Source organism: Lithobates pipiens, unplaced genomic scaffold (genome assembly GCF_037356315.1).
Source record: "Lithobates pipiens isolate NorthernLeopardFrog02 unplaced genomic scaffold, aLitPip1_a1.2 Scaffold_16, whole genome shotgun sequence".
NCBI classification, from domain to species: Eukaryota; Metazoa; Chordata; class Amphibia; order Anura; family Ranidae; genus Lithobates; species Lithobates pipiens.
Genome location: NW_027507748.1, coordinates 223315897 through 223339877, shown reverse-complemented (window position 1 = coordinate 223339877; position 23981 = coordinate 223315897). Strand labels below are relative to the sequence as shown.

The following is a 23981-nucleotide window of genomic DNA, read 5'->3' as shown; positions in this document are numbered from 1 at the left end:
TCACATTGGTCCCTACCCTCAAGGAGCCCACAATCCAAGGTCCCCATTCATATACTAGGGCCAATTTTGGACAGAAGCCAATTAACCTACCTGCATGTCTTTGGATTGTGGGAGGAAACCGGAGTACCCGGAGGAAACCCACGCAGGCACAGGGAGAACATGCAAACTCCAAGCAGGTAGTGTCATGGTTGAGATTTGAACCAGCGACCTTCTTACTGCTAGGTGAGAGTGCTAACCACTACACCACTGTGCTGCCCTAATATGTTAAACCATTTGTTTACATGTCAGTGCTGCCGTTGGCAGTAAAAGGATAAATTCCAGGTACAGCATCACACTGTGTAGAACAGTGGTTCTCAACCTGGGGGTTGAATGACGATTTTCATGGGGTCACAGAGTCTTGGGCTGTTCCTGAAGCCTGGGCTGCTCTCCCAGCCTTTTCGCGGCTGCCCAGCTGGGCTGTTCCTGGAGCCTGTGGCCACCCTCTCAGCCTTTTCGCAGCTGCTCATTCAGTTTACAGCTGACTTAGAGGTCAGCTGACTGGTGAGCAATGTGAAGTGGGAGGGGCTGGAGGAGACCCCATCTCCTGATTTCGGCATAGGTGTCACTGCTACGAGACACCACAAAGTCGGAGACTCAGTGAATTCAGAGAGACAGTGAGTAACACTACCTGCAAATTATAGTTACCATTAAAAGTCCCCACTATAGTTCTCAGATGAGCAGATGACCTTGATCAAGAGCACCTATTTTGGCTCATTAGAACTCCCCCCCAGCACTGCCACTGATCCCACCCCCCACCAGCACTGCAACTCATCCCATTCTCCCCACCCTCCCACCAAGGAGAAGGAATAAAAATAGAAAGTAAATGGGATGGGGAGAAATAAAGAAAAAGGTAGAGGGAGAATACGAGAGACAACAAGAAAGATGGCTAGAGAGATGGATGGGGGGGAAAAACAAGAAATTAGCATAGAGAGAGATAAAAGAGAAAGAAAGGAGAACTAAAAAAGTGGTACATCCTAAAATGTACCATAAGGGGTTTTAATACTGTAGGGACTCGGGGAGCGCTGAATGCCCATGGCTTAGGGGCACAAATTGTCTTGCCCTGGGTGCTTACAACCAATGCTACAAAAATAATTTTACTATTGGGGTCCCCACAACTTGGGAAATTTTATCAAGGGGTAAGGGCACTAGAAAGGTTAAAAACCATTGGTCTAGAAGTACTGTGAGCCCAGGTCAGCATGATAGCAGAGGTGCTAGCCACTAGCAGGGAGTGCATGGAGACACTCAGTGAAAGTGAATACACTTAGTAGTCAGTTTATTTGTAGACTAGCATTGTGAGAGAGAGTGCACAACCATTGTGAAGTGCTGCAAAGCAGGAAGCCCACATACAAACAAAGTTTTAGGCCTCATTCACACCTCTGTTTTGATATACCTGGGTTGCACAGGTGTTCTTTGCAGACAGTTCAGATCAATGACCGGTGGCCAGCTGCACGGACCTGCACAGATCTCCAGGCAAATTGCATGAGGCCAAAAGAGGAGTTAGTAGTCCAGATCAGCAGAGGAGCCTAGAATGAAGACCATGGATCCCTCCATAGATAAAGTGGAGGAGTGAGCATAGCCATCCTAGGACAGGAAGTGGGTTTCTTCGTAAGGTAACCAGGTGAAAATAAAGCAAGAAAAAAAACAAAAGAAAACTATTAAATCCAAGGTATGGTAGCTGCAATATATTATATTTTGGAGGGATTTAGATATGCCTTTCCCTTTCCTTTCCCACTCTCCATCCCGAAAAGCATTCCCCGCAACAGCCAGCGGGAGAGGAGGGGGGGAATCTGGCAGCATTGTGGGAAATGAGAGGGAGCCAGGAGAGTGCACAGAAGTCTGATCACAGCAAGAGGTGGACAGGAGGGGCGGCATATAGAGAAATCAGTCTCCTCCGTTTTCTGAATGCCTGCAGGAGAAAAATTTAGGAGATCGCTTTCTCTATATGCTGCCCCTCCTATCAAAGTGTACAGGGGCTGCATGGGCCCCCCTGGAGCATTGGGCCAGGTCATACTTGCAACCCCTGTATGAACCCCCCTGCTTTAAGGTATTGATGCAAATGTAATGTTTACTGAATTACGTGAATTATATTTTTATACACACACACACACACACACACACACACACACACACACACACACACACATAAATTGTCTGTAAATCTGTTATTTTTTACATTGAAAGTTGGTTCTAAAGTTTATTTTTACCTGGCACTTTTGTTTTTATCCATTCATTTATTTCAGCCTGACTAGCCTTCACATTACCTCATTTGTTCCTTTATTACAGGTTCATTTGCTGGGCCAATACATGTGGATCCACATGAGACTGCGGTGTGGGGAAAGAATGTCACTTTGAAGTGCTTAATTGAGTTCAATGAAGCAATAACCCAGATCTCGTGGGAGAAAAGCATCGGGAAGACCACTCAGACCATAGTTGTCCACCATCCTATCTTTGGAACATCTTTTGAAGAATCCTATCAGAATAGAACCATATTTAAAAATACATCGCTTCATGATGCAACAATCGTGATAAATAATGTAGGCTTCTCTGATGCCGGGGAGTATATATGCAAAGCAGTTACATTCCCACTTGGAACTATTCAGTCAGCAACCACTGTGACTGTGCTTGGTAAGAACTAAATGTTACCTCAAATGAGAAGTCTAAGGTCGCTCCAGTTAGACCCCTTTCACACTGAGGGTGTTTAAAAATAGCGCCAGCAAAATACCCTAAAACAGCTGCTCCATTCACTCCAGTGTGAAAGCCCGAGGGCTTTCACACTGGAGCGGTGCGCTGGCAGGGTGTCAGAAAAAGTCCTGCCAGCAGCTTCTTTGGAGCAGTGAAGGAGCGGTGAACTCACTACTCCTCCCCATTGAAATCAACGGGGCAGAGCCGTAATACCGCCGGCAAAACGGCGCTGTGGTGTCGTTTTGCGGGCAGGTTTAGTCCCTTTTTGGCAGCTAGCGGGGGGGTTAAAACTGCCCTGCTAGCGGCCGAATAGCGCCGCTAAAAGGACGGTAAAGTGGCGCTAAAAATAGTGACGCTTTACCGCTCATGCTGGTGGTGGCTCGGTGTGAAAAGGGTCTTGGGGTAAAACCTCCTGAAATATTTTACATCATTTTCATGTATTTTCAGCAGCAAAAACAATATTCTCAACTTATCTTGGCAGATGTGTCCTTGTATGTAGTCTAAACAAACGGTATATATGTCTGCAATGTAATTGAAGGTTCTTTCATTTTATTGGAAGTTATGATAATGCCGTTAGCCTATCCTATATTATCTTATCTAGCATATTTTTTTGTTTTGAATTTGTCCTTGGTTGTGACCGGTGCCCTTCTGTATCTACTCAGTAACATTTCAAAGTGTTAGCACTTTCCCTTATTGTGGAAAATCTAACACTCTGGTTTTTATTACTGTAAGTTTGGATTGGCAGGTGCCATAAATAGCTTTGAGAGGGTAGTGTTGCATTCAGCGCTATTGAGCAGGAAATAGTAGAAAGCTTAATGTGTTTATTTTAAACACGGGATGTTGACTAGAGGGAAATCCGGTCGCTGTAGAGCAAGGAATGAATTTTCCAAATAGCTTCCTATTTTCCCTTGTCCTTAGATACCGAGGGCTGTGCATGGGTGAAATCCCCTATTTTTTGCAAATTTTCTGGCATATTTTTGCAGATCATCACTGGGTGTGATATATCGTTTTCTGCCATATACTGGAATAAAACTGCTTTAAGCAGTAATAAGCAGAATTAATGAACATCATTAGAGCAGGAATTTTCCACCTGCTCAGTGCTTTTGATGTTTCTGCCAGGTGTTCTCTGAGGCCAGTTTAAGAAATAATGACCTTGCTGAGCCGTGGTTTGCTAGATATCATGTATACAGAAGCAAGAGCAATCAGCGCTTCATACTGGTGGACATATTTGGTTTAACACTAACAAATTTATTTAACATGGCATTGCAAACAGCAGTGATGATACACAGCAAGTAACCCATGGCAAGCCGCCAGACTTACCTTGCTTAATGTAGTATATTTAGATGTTGTGGATTACTGAACTTTGCTCGTGCTTTACCAACCCTCCGCACTGAGCAGTGGTGTGCAGTAATCAACCTGTAAAGCGCTGGTGAACTCCATGCCCAAGAGGGTTAAAGGGGTTGTAAAGGTAACTCTATGCATTAAGGTGAAAAAACATCTGACAGTGCCGCCCCCCAGCTCCCCCGTTTTACTTAGCTGCCCCCTCAAAAGTCCTGCGCTCGTCTCCGACATCCTCTTCGCCGATCAGCCTGCCCGTTGATTGACTAGAGTGGATGGATCGAAAGCAGCGCAGCCATTGGCTTGCTCTGCTGTCAATCAAATCCAATGACGCGGCGTGCCGGGGGTGGGGCCGATTGATACAGTGAGCGGCTATTGCCGCCGGCTGTATCACAGCAGCGTGCCCGCAAGTGCTTTGCATTAACGGGAGCTCGCATGAACGTGAGAAGTACTTGCGGGGGGAAGCCGAGACAGCCACCACTGAGGGATCACAGAAGACCAGGTTAGGTATCACTCTGTGCAAAATGAGCTGCTTAATGGATGTAAGTATAACATGTTTGTTAATTTAAAAAAAAAAAAAAAATTCCTTTTACAACCCCTTTAAGGCAGTGCTGTAAAATAATGGTGGCCACGCAAAATATTGACACTTTGGGCCCAATTTGGACACTTTCACTTAGGGGTGTACTCACTTTTGTTGCCCGCAGGGCCGATACTAGGGCTTCGATCTAAGGTGAGTATTTCATAATGAGCCATGCCTTTGTCTTGCAGGTTTTTTTTTTTTTTTTTTTTTTTTTGGGGGGGGGTTACAACAACTTTAAGGGGGCAAATCTTCTGGTCTGTAAGAGGTTAAATTAAAATAACAAACATATTATACTTGCCTGCTCTGTGCAGTGGTATTGACCCCGACCCTCCTTTTCAGGGGTTCCCGGCGATGATCTTGGCTGCTCCTCCTCCTTTTTATGTCCACCATAGCCAGCCGCTTGCTATGGGGAGAAATGTAGTCTGCGTGCTTCCGACCTGTGCATCTATGGCGCTGCGCTTCATAGACTTACACAATGGGACTTAGGCCCGCACCCCACTTCTTCACTGCTGCATTTGATAGACAGCAGGAAGAGCCAATGGCTCCTGGTTGCTTCTCGAATGCTGTGTGAAGAGGAAATAAGAGCCCGTTCACACTGAGGCAGCACGACTTGCAGCGCGACTGCCTCAGGCGAACGGGATCCGACTTTAGCGGCGGCTTGCGAAATGACTTCTGTATAGAAGTCAATGCAAGTCGCCCCAAAAGTCGTACAGGAACCTTTTTCTAAGTCGGAGCGACTTGAGTCGCTCCTATTAGAACGGTTCCATTGCACAGAGCGGGACGCGACTTGTCAGGCGGCTAAGTCGCCTGACGGGTCGCCCCTGTGTGAACCGGCTCTAAGGGGAGAATACATTTTTTTTTTAGTTTCAAATAGTCAAAAATGAAAAATTACTTTAAATGAAGCGTGAGTTAACGCTTATATACATGTTTACAAGCTGTTACAGGTGGTTGGCGTTTCAAATGCCTCTGAACATCTGTCCTGAACGCATTTTTTTTTTGCTTTCCAAAAAATGCTTCTAAACTCAACTGCCTAGAAGCGACTATAAATGACCCTGTGTACATGTACTGATAAGATAACACGGAGGAGAGTTCAGGGGCAGCTGAAAAAAAATGCCCAACTGCTCCTAAACGTCTGTTTACCAGCAGCAGTGTACATGAAGCCTTACAATTTAATGCTGACATAACGACTGCCTCCATCCATTGGGTGGCTGAAATTTGCACCCAGCAACGCACTGACCTGGCAAGTTTATTCTGGACTAAATAATTTCTAATCTTAAGCTGGATACACGCTATACAACTTTTGGTGTTTGATTTCCTTTAGACCCCTTTCACACGGGGGCGCTTTGCAGCACTAAAAATGGCGCCTGCAAAGCGCCCTGAAAGAGCTACTCCATTCACTCCAGTGTGAAAGCCCCGAGGGCTTTCAGACTGGAGCAGTGCGCTGGCAGGATGGTAAAAAAAAGTCCTGCTAGCAGCATCTTTGGAGCGGTGTGTATACCACTCATCCACCACTCCTACCCATTGAAATCAATGGGGCAGCGCGGCTATACCGGTGGCAAGTGGTTTTAACCGCCAACGGACCCACCGCCCCAGTGTGAAAGGGGCCATAGGTTTACCTTCAACTGTGTAGTGCAAGGGACTGCCTGATTGCATACAAATTGAAAATGTTTAGGTTTGACCTCCTATTATATGGTTTTGGTAAATCTAAAGGAAAAAATCTAAAAAAACTTGTATAGTGTTTTAATAAGACGTTTGAGGAATGCAATAAAATTTTTTTATTTTTAGCGGCCCTAAAAGTGAGGTATGGAGATGGGGATTCTCTTTTCCAAGGATTATCTCTTCCAGGGACATCAATATTATTAATATTATGACTGCTTTGCTAAAATTTTTAGAAGGACAGATTTTACTTTACAGAAAACTGTAATTGCAGCATCGGTTTGCATTGTTTAACATGTATTTGTTTCTTTGTTTTAGTTGAACCAACTGTGAGTATAACTAAAGGACCCGATTCTTTAATGGATGGTGCAAATGAAACTGTAGCAGCCATCTGTAGAGCTGCCACAGGAAAGCCCGCTGCAGAGGTGAGCTGGGAAGAGGCTCTTGGGAAAGCAGAGGTCAATTCTACAACCTTTGCAAACAAAACTGTCACAGTCATAAGCCAATACAAGCTGGTCCCAACAAGATTTGCAAGAAGAAGAAACATAACTTGTGTTGTAAAGCATCCGGCTTTGGAGAACGATATTAGGTATCCTTTTACATTGGATATAAAATGTGAGTAAAGTAAAATGCTTCATGTAGCATAGAGAAGTAATTTCAGTGGTGGTCCTGCATTTCTATGACATGTTTGAAAAGGGTTTACACTTCCAATTTGGAACCTGTATTTGGTAAATAACAAAATGCACCTCTAATAATTATTGGTTATAATGTAGTTGCTAACCATTCTTTGCAGCACACTGATTTGTCCATGCTTGGCACCCTTTTTTCTTGTGCTGTTTGTTGACTAAGCCAGTATATCTGTAATCACAGCATATTTGATGATCCTGCATGCTGGGTATAGATATCTTACTGTATAAAAGCAGATTTTTAGAACTTCTCTGAGAGAAATGTAACTTCTGTTGTACCTCTCAGTGGCTTTTTATTTGTAGTGAGATTGAACCAGTGAGAATTCTGTGGAAAGTACCACACCATACTGCACAACAAAATGCACTGACAATGCGTGCATTTTTTTGTGTTGCATTGCATTTATATGCAATAATGTGTGTTGTGTGTGAACAAGACACATAGAAAACTGTTGCAGTGGTCTGCATTTATCCAATGCAAAAAAATGGCGGTCACTGGACATGGTGTTAGGGCCCATTCGCACTAGCGGCTGTGCTAGAACTAGTACTGCTGTACTTTTTTTTTTTCTCCACACACCATTGCGCTGTGAACTGGCCAGGAATGAAATACGGTCAACCACTTAAAGTGGAAGTAAACCCATCAATTTAAACGGTTAAAAAAAAAAGGCATGCCTGGAATGCTAACTGCACATTGGTTGTGCTCTCAGCCAAACTATCAAACCATCCAATGGCTGGTGTCATAACGAATCACATGTGCAGCACCATAGCAGTTGAAGATTAAACAGAGGCAAAGATGGCAGCTTCCTTGGCTGAAAACGATAGGGGAGTTTACTTCCACTTTAAGGTCCACCTTAGGCAGTTTAAATGCTACAGTGCAGCATCTGTCACCAGATCATGAAGAAAATATGTGATCCGACACGTCTGGGTAGGTGATTACACACAGAGAAAGCCGATCGGTGGGTACAGGGTACCCAATGTCCTCTGGTACCTAACAGTTATTAAGCAGAGACAGAATCTGTCTATGTAAACAAGGCAGATCACCGTTCTGACTAAAGAGAAGGCATGGAGTTTGTGTTCCTGCAAAGCAGGGCATAAATTCCATCTCTTCCCCTTGTAAAAACACCTCACACAGTATAGTAAAACACTAAGCACACATTTAACCCTTTGATTGCCCCTGATGTTAACCCCTTCCAAACCAGTATCATTAGTACAGTGATAGTGCATATTTTTAGCACTGATCACTGTATTAGAGTCACTGTTAGTTAATGTCAGTCTGTATGTATGTGTATATATATAATATAATTTTTTTTATGGTATTTTGCACTCCATAAGATGCACCTACATTTTAGAGGAGGAAAACCAGAAAAATATTGAAACAAATGGTGTACTAAAATATTTAATATTATACTACTAATAATACTACTGTAAGGGTGGTGGACACACAGCGATAACCCCCCCCCCCCATCAAATCAGCTCCGCTACACTATACCTGTGTGGTGGTGGACACAGCAACCTCCCCCCCAGATCAGCTCGGAGTGGCAGGGTAGACACAAACGCCCTTTCAGCCTCTTCTCACACCCTGGTGACTGGGCAGTGCATACCATGCCAGCCCATACCTGCCACCCCCTTATCACCAGCTCGCCTCAGACAGGACATGGCCATTGCAGTGCACAACCCCCTCTGCCAGCGGGCAGCTGGCTGACTCTCTGCCCCAGATAAACCCTGATGGGCAGCAGCTAGGATGGTCCGGAGGACTGGGGATACAGTTTAGAGCAGCGGCTGCCGGTGGGAGGAGCAGGAATTGACAGACCGGACTAGGCCAAGGCACTGGAGGGTAAATAAAAATATACCATAGTTTGTAAATGCTATAACTTTTGTGCAAGCCAATCAATATATGCTTATTGGGATTTTTTACCAAAAATATGTAGCAAATATTGGTCTAAATTTTATGCAGAAATTTGGACTTAATTTTTTATTTACAAAAAAATATATAAAAAATTGGTTAGGTTTTATAGCAGAATGTAAAAAAAAGTGTTTTTTTTTTTTTCCAAAATTGTTGGCTTTTTTGTTGTGCAAAAATTGAAAACCGCAGGAGGTAATCAAATACCAATAAAAGAAAGCTCTATTTGTGGGGGGAAAAAAGGCATACATTTTATTTGGGTACAGTGTTGCATGACTGCGCAATTGTCAGTTAAAGTAACGCAGTGCCATATCGCAAAAAATGGCCTGGTCATGAAGGGGGTAAGTCTTCCGCTTGGTTAAGTGGTTAAAGAAGCATTTGAGCAAGAGGGGTGCGAACCACAATAAATAAGCGGGCCTTGCTATTTAGGTGCTGAATGTGTTTTAAGGGGTGATTTACTGAAGATTTTTTTTTTTTTTAAATGGTTAATAAACATCATATAGTGCCTGCAGTTAAAATCTTGACAGCGTCTCTGTTGTGCCATTGAGCTGTACTGTGCAAGTTCTAACTTTACGGATCATTGAGCATAAACCTAGCATAGTGCTTCAGTGGCATCAGTCCTTTGGTTTTTATGATGTGTATTGCATTGTGGGTGTGCCATCTCCTGCAGACCTAGAATCGGGACTTCTGGGGCTTGGCAGAGGTATTTTACAGTTACTAATCAGGAACTGCAGACGTTGGATGGTGCCTGCTAACAACTTAAAAGGCCAGTTTCATGTCTTTTTTTTTTTTTTTTTCTAGATACAGGTTGGCATTTACTATGATTTACTTGAAATGCTCAGTCATGCAGGGTAATTTAGAAACAGACTGAACTCTACATAATTGGATGTTTTAAGCACAGATAATCAGTCCCTTAGAGCCATGTTGCACAAGTGATCGTGTGCTAGTGATTTATAGCAGCTACAGAAGGGCTTCCCTTGGGCCTCATCCATATCATGTTTTAAATAAATGGATACATGCTAATGCAAAGCATTATAAAATGAATGGCACTGCACGATGGTCCATGCATTATCATATGTTGCGTTAAAGTGCAATAAATTGTGCATTTTACCGCATCCTATTACAATGTGAAAATATGAAATAGCTCTGAGTATTTTTGTTGCTTGAAAAAAATGTATTGCAGTGAATGAAGGTTCCTTTTCATAGCAATTCAAGCTATTTGCAGTGTGGTCACTGGTTGAAGATAATATTTTAGCCAGCTATAGCAGCTACAAATTACAAGTAAGTCCCCTTTCACACTGGGCCATTTTTCAGGCGCTTTAGCGTTAAAAAAAAAAGCGCCTGAAAGAAGCCTCATCTGCAATCTTAATGTGAAAGCCCGATTGCTTTCACACCAAGACCCCTTTCGCACTGAGGCATTTTTCGGGTACTTTAGCGTTAAAAAAACGCACCTGTAAAGCGCCTGAAAGAAGCCTCATCTGCAATCTCAATGTGAAAGCCCGAGTGCTTTCACACCAAGATCCCTTTCACATTGAGGCGTTTTTCAGGCGCTTTAGCGTTAAAGAAAAGCGTCTGAAAGAAGCCTCATCTGCAATCCCAATGTGAAAGCTCAAGTGCTTTCACACTGAGGCGCTGCGCTGGCAGGGTGTCCAAAAAGTCCTGCAAGCAGCTTTTTTGGACCCTATATTTGGCCACTAACAGGGGTTAAAAGCGCCCCAATATCACTCGAAAAATGCTGGTAAAGCGACACTAGTTTAAGCGGGGCACGGGCAGTGTGAAAGGACTCTTAAAGCACTTGGGCTTTCACATTGGGATTGCAGATGAGGCTTCTTTCAAGCGCTTTACAGGCGCTTTTTTAACGCTAAAGCACCTGAAGAACGCCGCAGTGTGAAAGGGGTCTAAAAATAAGCAGGAATTTGTAGCTGCTACATTGTTGCTGCCCCCTGATGACATGGCCCCTAGGTTTAGGAGTGCTCCTGGTTTGTATTTTTTTTACTTGTTCCGTGCTGATTTTCTTTTTCGGAATGTCACAGATTCATGTATGAACCTAATATAAGCCCCACATTTTACTAAGAATATCATTTTATTTTAGCTTTGTTATTCAGACTGAAATGCTGTCCCAGATATCGGTATATGATGTCCCCTCTCCCTTAATCTTAGCTCTTTATAGTAAAGTACTGTTCCAGAAATAAGTTTGTGCGCCTTCACTCTTTTGTTACACTCTCCACTTCTTTTGTAATCTTACATTATTACTTGTGTTATTAAAGGCTGCAGGCTATCCTCTTAATGCTGGAGTTCCAAGTGGGCTGCCCAGCACCCTCTAAGACAAGAGAGTAGATGTGATATTAGCTATGGTCTTGTTACTCTTCACTGCCTTTCCTCTTAAATTTTGCGTCTCAAACCTTTTTTTGTAGGTCTTACCTATTTATATTCTGCAGTGCTTTACAGAAGGATGTTGTTCAGTATAGGCAAGAAAGAAAAAAAAGACAGCACAACTTGGACTCTGTCTTGCCTTACTCACTTGTACTAGGTATTGGTCCACAAGTGCCCGGTCTTCATGCAATATTCTTTTTTTTACCCCATTTGCTATTGTTTGCTATGTTTACTAGTACAATTTTTTATATTTGCGCACACCTGTTAAAATCTGCATTTTTTGCTACAAATTACTTTAAACCCTTCAAAAATATATGTATTTTCTGAAAGCAGAGACCATGGACAATAAAATAGTGGTAGTTTTATGTTGCACAATATTTATGCAGGTATTTATCAAGTGCCCTCTATTCGGGGAAAAAAATACACTAAAATGAAATTTAGTGCAAACAAACACAATTTATTGCAGGGTGGTCGATTTTAAATCACTAGTAAAAAGGCTTGATTTAAATCAACTCTCTATTTTTAAATCATAATTTTTAAAGAGTAATGGCTCTTCAGGAAGAATTCCTGAAGAGCCGTTTACAGCGAAACATATGTTGGAGCAGAGGATCCATCATTTCCAGGTTCATATTTAATACCCCGCACCAGGCTTTGCACCTTCGGAGTGAGACGTGGAACGCACGCCACCCCAGGGATCAGCTGATTCACACGCTGTTTACACCTAGTGCCAGGCCAGGCACTATTACATGTGAGTGTAACTGCTATCATTGCTGCTGTTTTTACTTTATTCAAAATTACTATACTATGAGACTTTCATCCGTGTCTCCTGCGGAGTCATTTTTTACATTCTAGCTCCTTTCTGAGTGGCCATTGGAGTGGATTTATTCCAGTAGTGGAACCAATCTGTTCCTAAAGCATTTTTTGACCACCCTGTAAAAAGGGGTCAAACAGCTCTGGTGAGTGGTCATCTTCATACTGTCTAAGTTTTCTCTCAGAGTATTCCGTTTTGCTCTTGGGATTCATTCACTTATTGACTTTAAGCTTGCATATTTTTTCATTCATTAATGTGCACATTTAAGTTTGCAGTGTTTTCTTTGAGTTACATGAACATGTATAGCGCCTTTATTCGTTTTTTTTTTAAATAATTTTGGAATCTTTTAGTGATTTGTTCACTTTAAAGGGGGCAGATGTTTGTCTACATATTCTCATCCCCACAAGGCTCCATTTTTCTCGGTACACATTTTTGCATTTTGCAGGTCTTTCACTCTGCTGGAGGTCCCTCCCCGTCACCATTTTTCTTGTGGTGTCAGGAAAACTTTTCAGAAATGATTCATGCTGATACCAGAGGAACTAAGCAGCAAACAGAAATGACACTTATGCCGCGTACACATGACCGGACTTTTCGACAGCAAAGGTCAGACGGAACGAATCCATCAGACAATTTGATTGTGTGCAGACTCCATCGGACCTTTGCTGTCCAAAAATCTGACGGACTTTAGAAATAGAACATGCTTCAAATTTTTCCGCCGGACCCAGTTCCTATGGAGAAATCTGCTCGTCTGTATGCTAGTCCAACGGACGAAGACCGGGCAGCTATTGGCTACTGGCTATGAACTTCCTTATTCTAGTCCGGTCGTGTGTCATCGCATTCAAATCTGTTGGACTTTGGTGTGATTGTGTGTGGCCAAGTCTGTTTATTCGGAAAGTCCGTCGGAACTCCGCCGAAAGTCTGTCGGGAAGACCGTCAGACCTAGTCTGATGGAAAGTCCAGACGTGTGTACGCGGCATTAGTGCTCTTAATTGGGACAGTACACACTATAGAGCAGTGATTCTCAAGGGATCTGTGAAACCCTAGGGTTCTTTCAGCATTGGGCAATTTCTGCCTCTCAGTTAAGTTCCCACTCACACCATTGATCTTTTTAGCTATCTGTAAGTAGGTTATTCTTCCCAATGACCACAAGTGTAAGGACCATTCTTCCCACGGACTATTGTATCATGAGTTGTACATTTCTAATTTTTAGCAGGAGTTCCCTGAGACTGAAGAACTATTTCAAGGGTTCCTCTGTGTTGAAAAGGTTGAGAAAGGCTGCTATAGAGGGATATGCTTTGTTCATATTTCAGGTTTACAACCACTTTAACCATGAATGATGGCCCTAGAATTATTGCTCACGGCAACATCTGTGGCAATTTTTCACGAGTGGTGCAGTTTGTTTATAAACACACCTTCAGAGCTGCAGAAAATTGATCAGATGGTTATAGAGCAGCTCAGTTCACTTTTATTCGAAAGCCCTTCACTGGGTGTAAAAATCTATACCAATGTGCTTGTTTTAAACCCCTTGTATACCATTCCATTGATAAACGTACCTTGGTAGACAAGGGGTTAATGAAGATGACTAGAGATAGAAAAGGTTAGAACTTTTTTCAAGTTGATATTATTGTCCACATTTTGAAAGATTTCTCCAAACTTTCTGCTCAGGTGATTGCTGCCACCTTGATCAGAAGATGAGGCAAAACATTCTATTTCAAAGAGACCCTGTCCCATTTCCAAACAGATCCAAATGGCACTCCCCTGCAATAAGAAGCTGTTATACTAGCCTTTCTGGCAACCTACATTCCCTACCTTCCCTCCTTCCCTGGGCTGCAGCCTCCATTATTATCTTTGGCATTCAATACTTCTGAGAATGTTGGATGACTATGTCCCCCATCATTCTCTGTGGTTACATCCATAGACTTTCCTATGTCACTGCTCAGTCCTGCAGTAATGCAAGGGTCAGAGGGTGGAACCAAAGCACTCAACAGTGGGTCAAAGGCCCCTGACTCTCCAAGGTGGGCTTTTGCACTTAGAGGGGAATTTATCAAAATTGTACCAGCAAGAATCTGGAGCATCATTGTATGGCAACCAGTCGGCTTCTATTTTCATTTTCAAAGTTTAATTACACAAACCGAAGTTAGAAGCTGGCTGATTGTCAGACATAGCGGCTTCAGATTCTGTCTGCTCCAGTTTTCATAAATTTCCAGCAGAGTTCTTTAAATTTGCTAAAGTTCAAACATTCAGTTACCAGGAATGCAGGCTTCCAAAGTGATGCACTCCTGTATGGTTACATCATGCTGCTTCCTCTATCCTGCAGCAGAAAGTCTATATCTGGTACCAGAATATTTTCATAGGGAAGTCTAAACATTCCAGTTTGTGTTATCTGATAAATGAACAGCAGTTGTTGAGAGTACCTTCTTTTTTTAGATAAAATATTACTACGTAAGCCTTTCTCTAGGTTTTTGTGGAGACAAAGTACGTAAATGGGAAAGTCTGTATACAGGTTCCAAATTTATACATTCCTGCAAACATGACTCATCTGTCCAAGTCCTATTTCCCTAATTCTAGCTGTGCAGATGCTACAGACAATATGGTTGTCTTGAAGTGTATTTCCACTTTTGCAGTCAAGTTAGGATAAAACCTCATTTATAACCATATGGACTGGTTCACATAGCATAACTTTTAATAAATATTAATAAAAATGTTGGTTACGTTTTTACGTGCTGAAAATTTTTACATAAATGAGAAAAGTTATGTAATGTTGGGGAGTTCTGTTTCACCATAATTTACCCTGTCTGTATTGTGCTGGAAGATATGCATTTTTATGTAGACTAGACGTGCACACTTGCTGTCTGAAGGAATACACATCTGAAGACTTGGGTGGTGCTACATTGTATTTTGATGGGTACAGACTTTGGTCTGTCCCCTAATTTCACATTGCATGTAATCCTGAACAATACAAACTGCCTACAAAGTCCTATGTATAAACCTGCTCTAACAAAACTAGAAAGGTAAGAAACTCTTTTTTTATATTTTTTTAGGTATGCTTTGTGATTTAGTGGGGGGTTCTCAAATTTGACTGCAAAGGTTCAAATACACTTTATTTACCATTAAATTGTAACTTAAGACATAACTTTTTTTTCTCATTTTGGATAGAATGAGGAAGGGCTAGAACTCCCCGGAGTCAGGTTTTTTTTTTTTTTTGTCTTTTTTTTTTTTTGGTCTGTCTGTCTGTGTCTCATTGGGGAGATTCCCCTTCACTTTCTGTCCCATAGCCAATATAGGAAGTAATCCCTTCAAAGTGAGGGAATCCTGGGGAATCGCCAGAAGCAGTGTCCCCAAGATTTCCCCTCTATTACTGTTCTGATGTAAACCCAAAATTTGGAGTTTTCTTTTAACTTCCCTTTCAATGGTAATAGTAAAGAGGACATAAAATCTCCTTAATGGGAGCAAGGACAGCAATAAAAATCTGCTGGGAAACTAATTCCTTTACACTACCTCCAAAAGGAGAAAAAAAAAATGTTTGCCTTTAGTTACACTTAAAAAGTATCAAAATAACTCATACTAAAGCCCCTTTCACACGGGCGTTTCCGTTTGTCTCCTTAGTTCAGTCACTTTTTTTTTTTTTTTTTTTATGGATTCAGTTTACATCAGTTTTTACATCCACTACAGATGCAAAAACAGACCATTTGTCCGTTTTTTACATGGGTTTTTTGTGCGTTCCATTTTTGAAAAATGGGGATTTTTTCTGTTTCAAAAAACAGATGTTAGCAGAGGCGGATGTCAGTGGATGATCATCTGCTGACATCAGCTGGCCCATAGAAGTACATTACTGTGCGCTTTTGTCCATCAGTGAATGGATGAAAAATTAAAAAATGGAATGCCCATGTGAAAGGGGCCTAAAAGAGGCTAAAACTGTAATTTTATATTTGTTCTATTAATTTTGTAGGTATTCTGCAAACAGAAAAAATAATTGCTGGTGGTTGTGATAGTGTAATCCTTTCAGCTTATGACTGCAGTAAAAACATTTGTAAAATCATTCCAAAGAAATTTGTAAAATCATTCCAAAAAACATTTGAAAAATTATTGCTTAACTTGCAAGAAGTACCCAATCACATGCAAGGAAAAAAAGAAGAAAAAAAAAACAGCATTTTTGTTTGCACATGATTGGATGATGGAAGTCAGCAGAACTTCTGTTCATTTACTAAGCTCTGGAGCAACTGCTCTTGCAGCGTGCAACTGTCTATTTGCCTTTAGTAAATCAACCCAAAAGCCTTATGTAAAAACAGTTACTTCTCAATTATCTGCAAAATTGTAAAAAAATACATCTTCAGTGGACGGTATTTTTGTCAGTGTGCCGGCCCACTAATGGCAAAAAATAAAATAAAAATCTTGCAAGATCACAAGGGAAAAAGCCCTTTTCCTCCAAGATAACAAGTACTCCTTGGAAGGCACTAATGACATAGCCTTCCCAGGATGCAGCTTGAAGGTCCAAGTAATGTTTACAGTGCCTAAAAAAAAAAAAAAAATTGGAAAATGAGGTTGACGTATGTTTCATTTTCCCCACAAAATGTTTTTCAAATAACTTCAATCTGTTTTTAAGTTCAGTGTACAGAGATAAATGCATTTGTTTTCATGGTTCGGATGGGGAAAGGTCTGCTTTAATATTCCTAAACCATGACCTGTTGTGCTGCGAAGGAAGCTGCTTGTTGCCTCCGCTGGATAGAAAAGCTCTGCATTACACATAACCAGAAGGTGTTTTCCTGTCCTCCCTCTAGTTGTCACAGAGAGAACCACCTTTGGCATCACAGCTGTCTGTAAACAGAACTTTATTTGCTACTTTATAAAGCGGTCGCTAAATTTCTGAGCGCTCTGGGCTGTGCAGTGCAAAGCTGTCATTTTGTATTCACAGATTAATGAGAGCTAAGAGTCACATCTTACCAGACAAAGGAAATGAGCCATGCTGCATACTACAGTAATGAACTTGCATCAATATTCCTATATCTTGCTTTTGGTTATATAACACTTGGGTATGTCCCTAAATACCCAACTAAGCCATAGATATATTCATTTATATTTTGATTGTTTGAAAGTAGTGGTAGGTGTAACCATAGCTTGTATACTATATACATTGTTCCTTGTTGGCTTTAAAAAAAGAATGCTTTTGTCAGGCTTAAATTGACATACAGTGGGTATAGAACAGAATTGCCCTCTTTAAAATCACATTTTGTTGCTTTGCAGCCTGACATGAGACAGACAGACACAGTTTTTGTTTTATCCAGCTGTAAAGTCTGGGTTCTGACTAGGCCATGCAAGGACATTTTATCTTTTTCTCCTTCAACCACTGTGTGCTCATTTTTGCTGTGTGCTTTGGGTCATTGTCATGTTGGAAGGGAAACCTTCTTCCCATTAACGACTTTCTGGCAGAGGGCAGCAGATTTTCCTCAATAATTTGATGGTATTTTGCCACATCCATTTTTCCTTCTATCCAGACAAGTGCTTCAGTCCTTGCTGCAGAGAACACCCCCATAACAGGATATCACCAACTCCATGCTTTAATGTAGGAATGGTGTTATTTGGATGGTGAGCTGTATGTATTTCTGGCAGACATATGTCATTTGGTTGAAGCCAAATAATTCAATTTTAGTCGCATCTGACCAGGACACCCTTTTCTATGTGGCCCCAGAATCTTCAAGGTGTGTTTACTGCAAAGCTCTGTCATGGCTGCATGTGGCCTTTCTTGAGGAGTGGCTTTTTTCTTGCAAACCTCCCAGCAAGCCACATATGTGGAGAATTTGTGATATTGTTGTCACATGCACACAGTGGCCACTCTTTGTCATAAATTCCTGCAACTACTTCAGAGGTGCTGTAGGCCTCTCGGTAGCCTCTCTGACCAGTTTCCTCCTGGCTCTTTTATCCAGTTTGGAGCAACATCCCGATCCAGGGAGGGTCTGTGTTGTACCAAATACCTTCCACTTCTTAATAATATACTTCACTGTGCTTCTAGCCATTGATAAAGCCTTTTAGAATATATATACAGTACAGACCAAAAGTTTGGACACACCTTCTCATTCAAAGAGTTTTCTTTATTTTCATGACTATGAAAATTGTAGATTCACACTGAAGGCATCAAAACTATGAATTAACACATGTCCAATTATATACTGAACAAAAAAGTGTGAAACAACTGAAAATATGTCTTATATTCTAAGTTCTTCAAAGTAGCCACCCTTTGCTTTGATTACTGCTCCGCACACTCTTGGCATTCTGTTGATGAGCTTCAAGAGGTAGTTACCTGAAATGGTTTTCACTTCACAGGTATGCCCTGTCAGGTTTAATAAGTGGGATTTCAAGCCTTCTAAATGGGGTTGGGACCATCAGTTGTGTTGTGCAGGAGGTGGATACAGTACACAGCTGATAGTCCTACTGAATAGACTGTTAGAATTTGTATTATGGCAAGAAAAAAACAGCTAAGTAAAGAAAAACGAGTGGCCATCATTACTTTAAGAAATGAAGGTCAGTCAGTCTGAACAATTGGGAAAACTTTGAAAGTGTCCCCAAGTGCAGTGGCAAAAACCATCAAGCGCTACAAAGAAACTGGCTCATATGAGGACCGCCCCAGGAAAGGAAGACCAAGAGTCACCTCTGCTGCGGACGAGAAATTCATCCGAGTCACCAGCCTCAGAAATCGCAGGTTAACAGCAGCTCAGATTAGAGAACAGGTCAATGCCACACAGAGTTCTAGCAGCAGACACATCTCTAGAACAACTGTTAAGAGGAGACTGTGTGAATCAGGCCTTCATAGTAAAATAACTGCTAGGAAAAACCACTGTTGAGGACAGGCAACAAGCAGAAGAGACTTGTTTGGGCTAAAGAACACAAAGAATGGACATTAGACCAGTGGAAATCTGTGCTTTGGTCTGATGAGTACAAGTTTGATATCTTTGGTTCCAACCACCGTGTCTTTGTGCGACACAGAAGAGGTGAACGGATGGACTCTACATGCCTGGTTCCCACCTCGAAGCATGGAGGAGGTGTGATGGTGTGGGGGTGCTTTGCTGGTGACACTGTTGGGGATTTATTCAAAATTGAAGGCATACTGAACCAGCATGGCTACCACAGCATCTTGCAGCGGCATGCTATTCCATCCGGTTTGCGTTTAGTTGGACCATCATTTATTTTTCAACAGGACAATAAGCCCAAACACACCTCCAGGCTGTGTAAGGGCTATTTGACCAAGAAGGAGAGTGATGGGGTGCTGTGCCAGATGACCTGGCCTCCACAGTCACCGGACCTGAACCCAATTGAGATGGTTTGGGGTGTGCTGGACAGCAGAGTGAAGGCAAAAGGGCCAACAAGTGCTAAGCATCTCTGGGAACTCCTTCAAGACTGTTGGAAAGCCATTTCAGGTGACTACCTCTTGAAGCTCATCAACAGAATGTAATCAGCAGTAATCAAAGCAAAAGGTGGCTACTTTGAAGAACCTAGAATATAACACATATTTTCAGTTGTTTCACGCTTTTTTGTTCAGTATATAATTGGACATGTTAATTCATAGTTTTGATGCCTTCAGTGTGAATCTACAATTTTCATAGTCATGAAAATAAAGAAAACTCTTTGAATGAGAAGGTGTGTCCAAACTTTTGGTCTGTACTGTGTATGTATATATATATATATATATATATATATATATATATATATATATATATATATATATACAGTGGTGTGAAAAAGTGTTTGCCCCCTTCCTCATTTCCTGTTCCTTTGCATGTTTGTCACACTTAAGTGTTTCGGAACATCAAACCAATTTAAACAATAGTCAAGGACAACACAAGTAAACACAAAATGCAATTTGTAAATGAAGGTGTTTATTATTAAAGGTGAAAAAAAATTCAAACCATCATGGCCCTGTGTGAAAAAGTGATTGCCCCCTAAACCTAATAACTGGTTGGGCCACCCTTAGCAGCAACAACTACAACCAAGCGTTTGCGATAACGTGCAATGAGGCTTTTACAGCGTCCTGGAGGAATTTTGGCCCACTCATCTTTGCAGAATTGTCCTAATTCAGTTACATTAGAGGGTTTTCGAGCATGAACGGCCTTTTTAAGGTCATACCACAACATCTCAATAGGATTCAGGTCAGGACTTTGGCTAGGCCACTCCAAAGTCTTCATTTTGTTTTTCTTCAGCCATTCGGTGGTGGACTTGCTGGTGTGTTTAGGATCATTGTCCTGCTGCAGAACCCAAGTTCGTTTCAGCTTGAGTACACGAACAGATGGTCGGACATTCTCCTTCAGGATCTCTTGGTAGACAGCAGAATTCATAGTTCCTTTTATCACGGCAAGTCTTCCAGGTCCTGAAGCAGCAAAACAGCCCCAGACCATCACACTACCACCACCATATTTTACTGTTGGTATAATGTTCTTTTTATGAAATGCAGTGTTCCTTCTACGCCAGATATACTTGGACACACACCTTCCAAAGAGTTCCACTTTTGTCTCATCGGTCCACAGAATGTTGTCCCAAAAGTCTTGGGGATCATCAAGATGTGTTGTGGAGAAATTGAGACGAGCTTTGATGTTCTTTTTGCTCAGCAGTGGTTTTCTCCTTGGAACTCTGACATGCAGGCCATTTTTGCCCAGTCTTTTCCTGATGGTGGAGGCATGAACGCTGACCTTAACTGAGGCAAGTGAGGCCTGCAGTTCCTTGGACGTTGTTGTGGGGTCTTTTGTGACCTCTTGGATGAGTCGTAGCTGCGCTCTTGGGGTAATTTTGGGCGGCCGGCCACTCCTGGGAAGGTTCACCACTGTTCCATGTCTTCGCCATTTGTGGATAATGGCTCTCACTGTGGCTCGCTGGATTCCCAAAGCTTTGGAAATGGCTTTATAACCCTTTCCAGACTGATAGATCTCAATTACTTTCTTTCTCAATTGTTCCTGAATTTCTTTGGGTCTCGGCATGATGTGTAGCTTTTAAGGATCTTCTGGTGGACCTAACTGTGTCAAGCAGCTCCTATTTAAGTGATGCCTTGATTGTGAACAGGTGTGGCAATAATCAGGCCTGGGTGTGGCTAGAGAAATTGAACTCAGGTGTGGACAACCACAGTTATAGTATGTTTTAACAAGGGGGGCAATCACTTTTTCACACAGGGCCATGATGGTTTGGATTTTTTTTCACCTTTAATAATAAACACCTTCATTTACAAATTGCATTTTGTGTTTACTTGTGTTGTCCTTGACTATTGTTTAAATTGGTTTGATGTTCCGAAACACTTAAGTGTGACAAACATGCAAAGGAACAGGAAATGAGGAAGGGGGCAAACACTTTTTCACACCACTGTATATATATATATATATATATATATATATATATATATATATATATATATATATATATATTCTCTAAAATTATTATTATTTATTTTTTTGTCTCCATGTCCTGACTTGTGCCTGACCACAACTTTATCCTGGAGATCTTTTTACAGTGCTTTGCCACTCATAGTTGTTTGCTTCAGTTGCACTACCTGGGACTGAAATGCTCCAGGAAAGCTCTTTTCATGCTGGGCTAATCATAATGACCACAGCTTATCACAGTTGAAAGTAAAATGGCTTTGTGTGCCATTGAGAAGGTGATTGGCTACACCTGATTGAGTTTACAAGTCCTTTTTAGGAGGGGGTGATCCTTTTTGCAACTGAGTGATTCTGTATTTATTTATTTTTTTTCTGACATGTTTATGTTATACCTTTCCCTTGAATTTTATAAGTTGCACTCAGTAAATACAGCTGGATAAAACAAAAAAATTCTGTCTTTATTTCAGGCTGCAAAGAAACACAATGTGATTATTTTGCACAGACTATCTGCCTAATGCCTGTATCTGTAAATGCTATAAATGTACTGTGACTGCAGGTAGCCTTTCTTCCAGGAACACCAAATTTCAGATCCTGCAGATGCATGTGCCAGTGACTACTAAAGTGAATTTATAGCCAAAAAAGTTTTTTTTTTTGGCTCCGTTTTAGGTTTCGGATAGATTATAGAAGGATTAAAATCCCTGCCTACTTTTTCTTTTTTGCATGTCTGTGTACCATTGGGGAAATTTCCCTTCACTTCTACTTTCAGAGATGCAACAGGAAGTTAGAGCAAATCTCCCAAAGTGAGGTCCCTGAGACAAATGTCTCCTTTGGAAGATTTCCCTTCATCTCTTGTTCTGGAGACAATTCTAAAATCTTAATCTTTTTCTCCGTGGCAGTAATCACCAGTACACATAGAGGCTTGACTCTTCCTAGATGGAGTGAAGACAGCAATTAAAACTTGATTTAACCCTTGCCTGCTGTGTCCGAAATCTAAGAAAAAAAAAAAAAGCCTGAAGCATGTATTGTTTTATGTTTTCTAGATGCTCCTGAAGTTTCAGTAACAGGATATGATGGCAATTGGTTCGTTGGCCGTAAAAATGTCCAGCTGAAATGTAATGCTGATGCAAATCCACCGCCCACAGAAATAAAATGGACCAGGTAATTTTTTTTTTTAACACCCAAAGACAAGGGTGGACATGATATAGAATTCGGGGGGGGGGGGGCAATACATTAAATGCAAAGTGCTTAAAAGCCCAGAAAAAAATCCAGGTAGCTCAAAAAAAAAAATAGCCAGATTGTTGGATCCTTAATAGCCGACTACTTTAGACATGCTACATACAGCTTATGCCTCTTCCCCAGTATAACAGTGTTGCACTATATTGCTCAATGGAGGATACACTGTAACATTATTACTTTGTATTTCCTTTTGTTCCTTTCATATGCAGATCAAAGAAGTGCTCCTTAAAAAGTCTACTTATGATGTCCTTTTTGTTTACATGTTTAGAAAATCATTTTAGCCTCTCAAAATACATAAAATCCCCAAAATGCTATATATTTTCTGAAAGCAGACACCCTAGAGAATAAAATTGTGGTAGTTCTACTTTTTTATGTCACACAATATTTAGTGCAAAATGCAAAATTTTAGTAAACAATACACTAGAGTTGATTTTTAGGGCATACAAACGCAATGAATTACCCAATTTGTTGGTAAAATATATAAGATAAGCTTTTGCCGAGTAAATGGATACCTAGCGTGTTAAAGATTAAGGGATGCTTTGAAAGTCCTTACAGCTTATCAGCTTAGATTTAAGGGGTTGTATACCCTTGTGTTTGTTCACCTTAATGCATCCTATGCATTAAGGTGAAAAACACCTGTCAGTGACCGCCCCCCCAGCCCCACCCATTTTACTTACCTGAGCCCCGTATTTCCCTTGGGGAGGGGAGACGCGCTGTCCCTCTCTCCACGGGGTCCCAGCTCTTGATTGGATAGGCTGATAGCAGCATAGCCATTGGCTCCCGTTCCTGTCAGTCAAGTCCAATGATGGGGGGGGGAGCCCAGAGTCCGGCATTCATGTCTATGGATGCAAATGGACTCGGGAGCGAGCCCGCAAGGTATGCCCCCCCCTTCCAGCTGTTGCAGAACTACAAGTCCCATGAAGCATAAGATGACTCTGGCAGCCACAAGCATGACACCCAGAGGCAGAGGCATGATGGGACTTGTAGTTTTGCAACAGCTGGAGGTCCGTTAATTGCATATCCCTGTCCTAGGGGGTTATCTGATGCGGGGAGGAGCCATGAGAGCCGCTGAGGAAGAAGAGGATGTTCAGGCCAATCTGTGCAAAACAAGCTGCACAGTGGAGGTTAAGTATGACATGTTTGTTATGTTAAAAAAATAAAAGAGCCTTTACAATCACTTTTAACTGTGAATAATGTGCCTATAAAATTTTTTTCTGTCACTCTGGAGTGTGCAGTGATATGTAACATTTGTAGCACAGTCAACATTTGTGTGAATTGGAGCTCCCAATGTGTAATTACTTTCATATGTGCATGTATGGGGATGGTTTTAAGT

The 23981-nt window shown here is 41.6% G+C and overlaps 1 protein-coding gene across 2 annotated transcripts in view; it reads left to right on the top strand.

The window, feature by feature from the left end:
- The window catches only part of NECTIN3 (nectin cell adhesion molecule 3), a 182555-nt gene that overhangs the window by 84863 nt on the left and 73711 nt on the right, over positions 1-23981 (top strand). For both annotated transcript variants that reach the window (XM_077481120.1, XM_077481119.1), the window contains exons 2-4: positions 2323-2664; positions 6614-6910; positions 22453-22570. In XM_077481120.1, coding sequence (XP_077337246.1) covers positions 2323-2664; positions 6614-6910; positions 22453-22570 — 757 coding nt within the window. The remainder of the gene's footprint in view (positions 1-2322; positions 2665-6613; positions 6911-22452; positions 22571-23981) is intronic.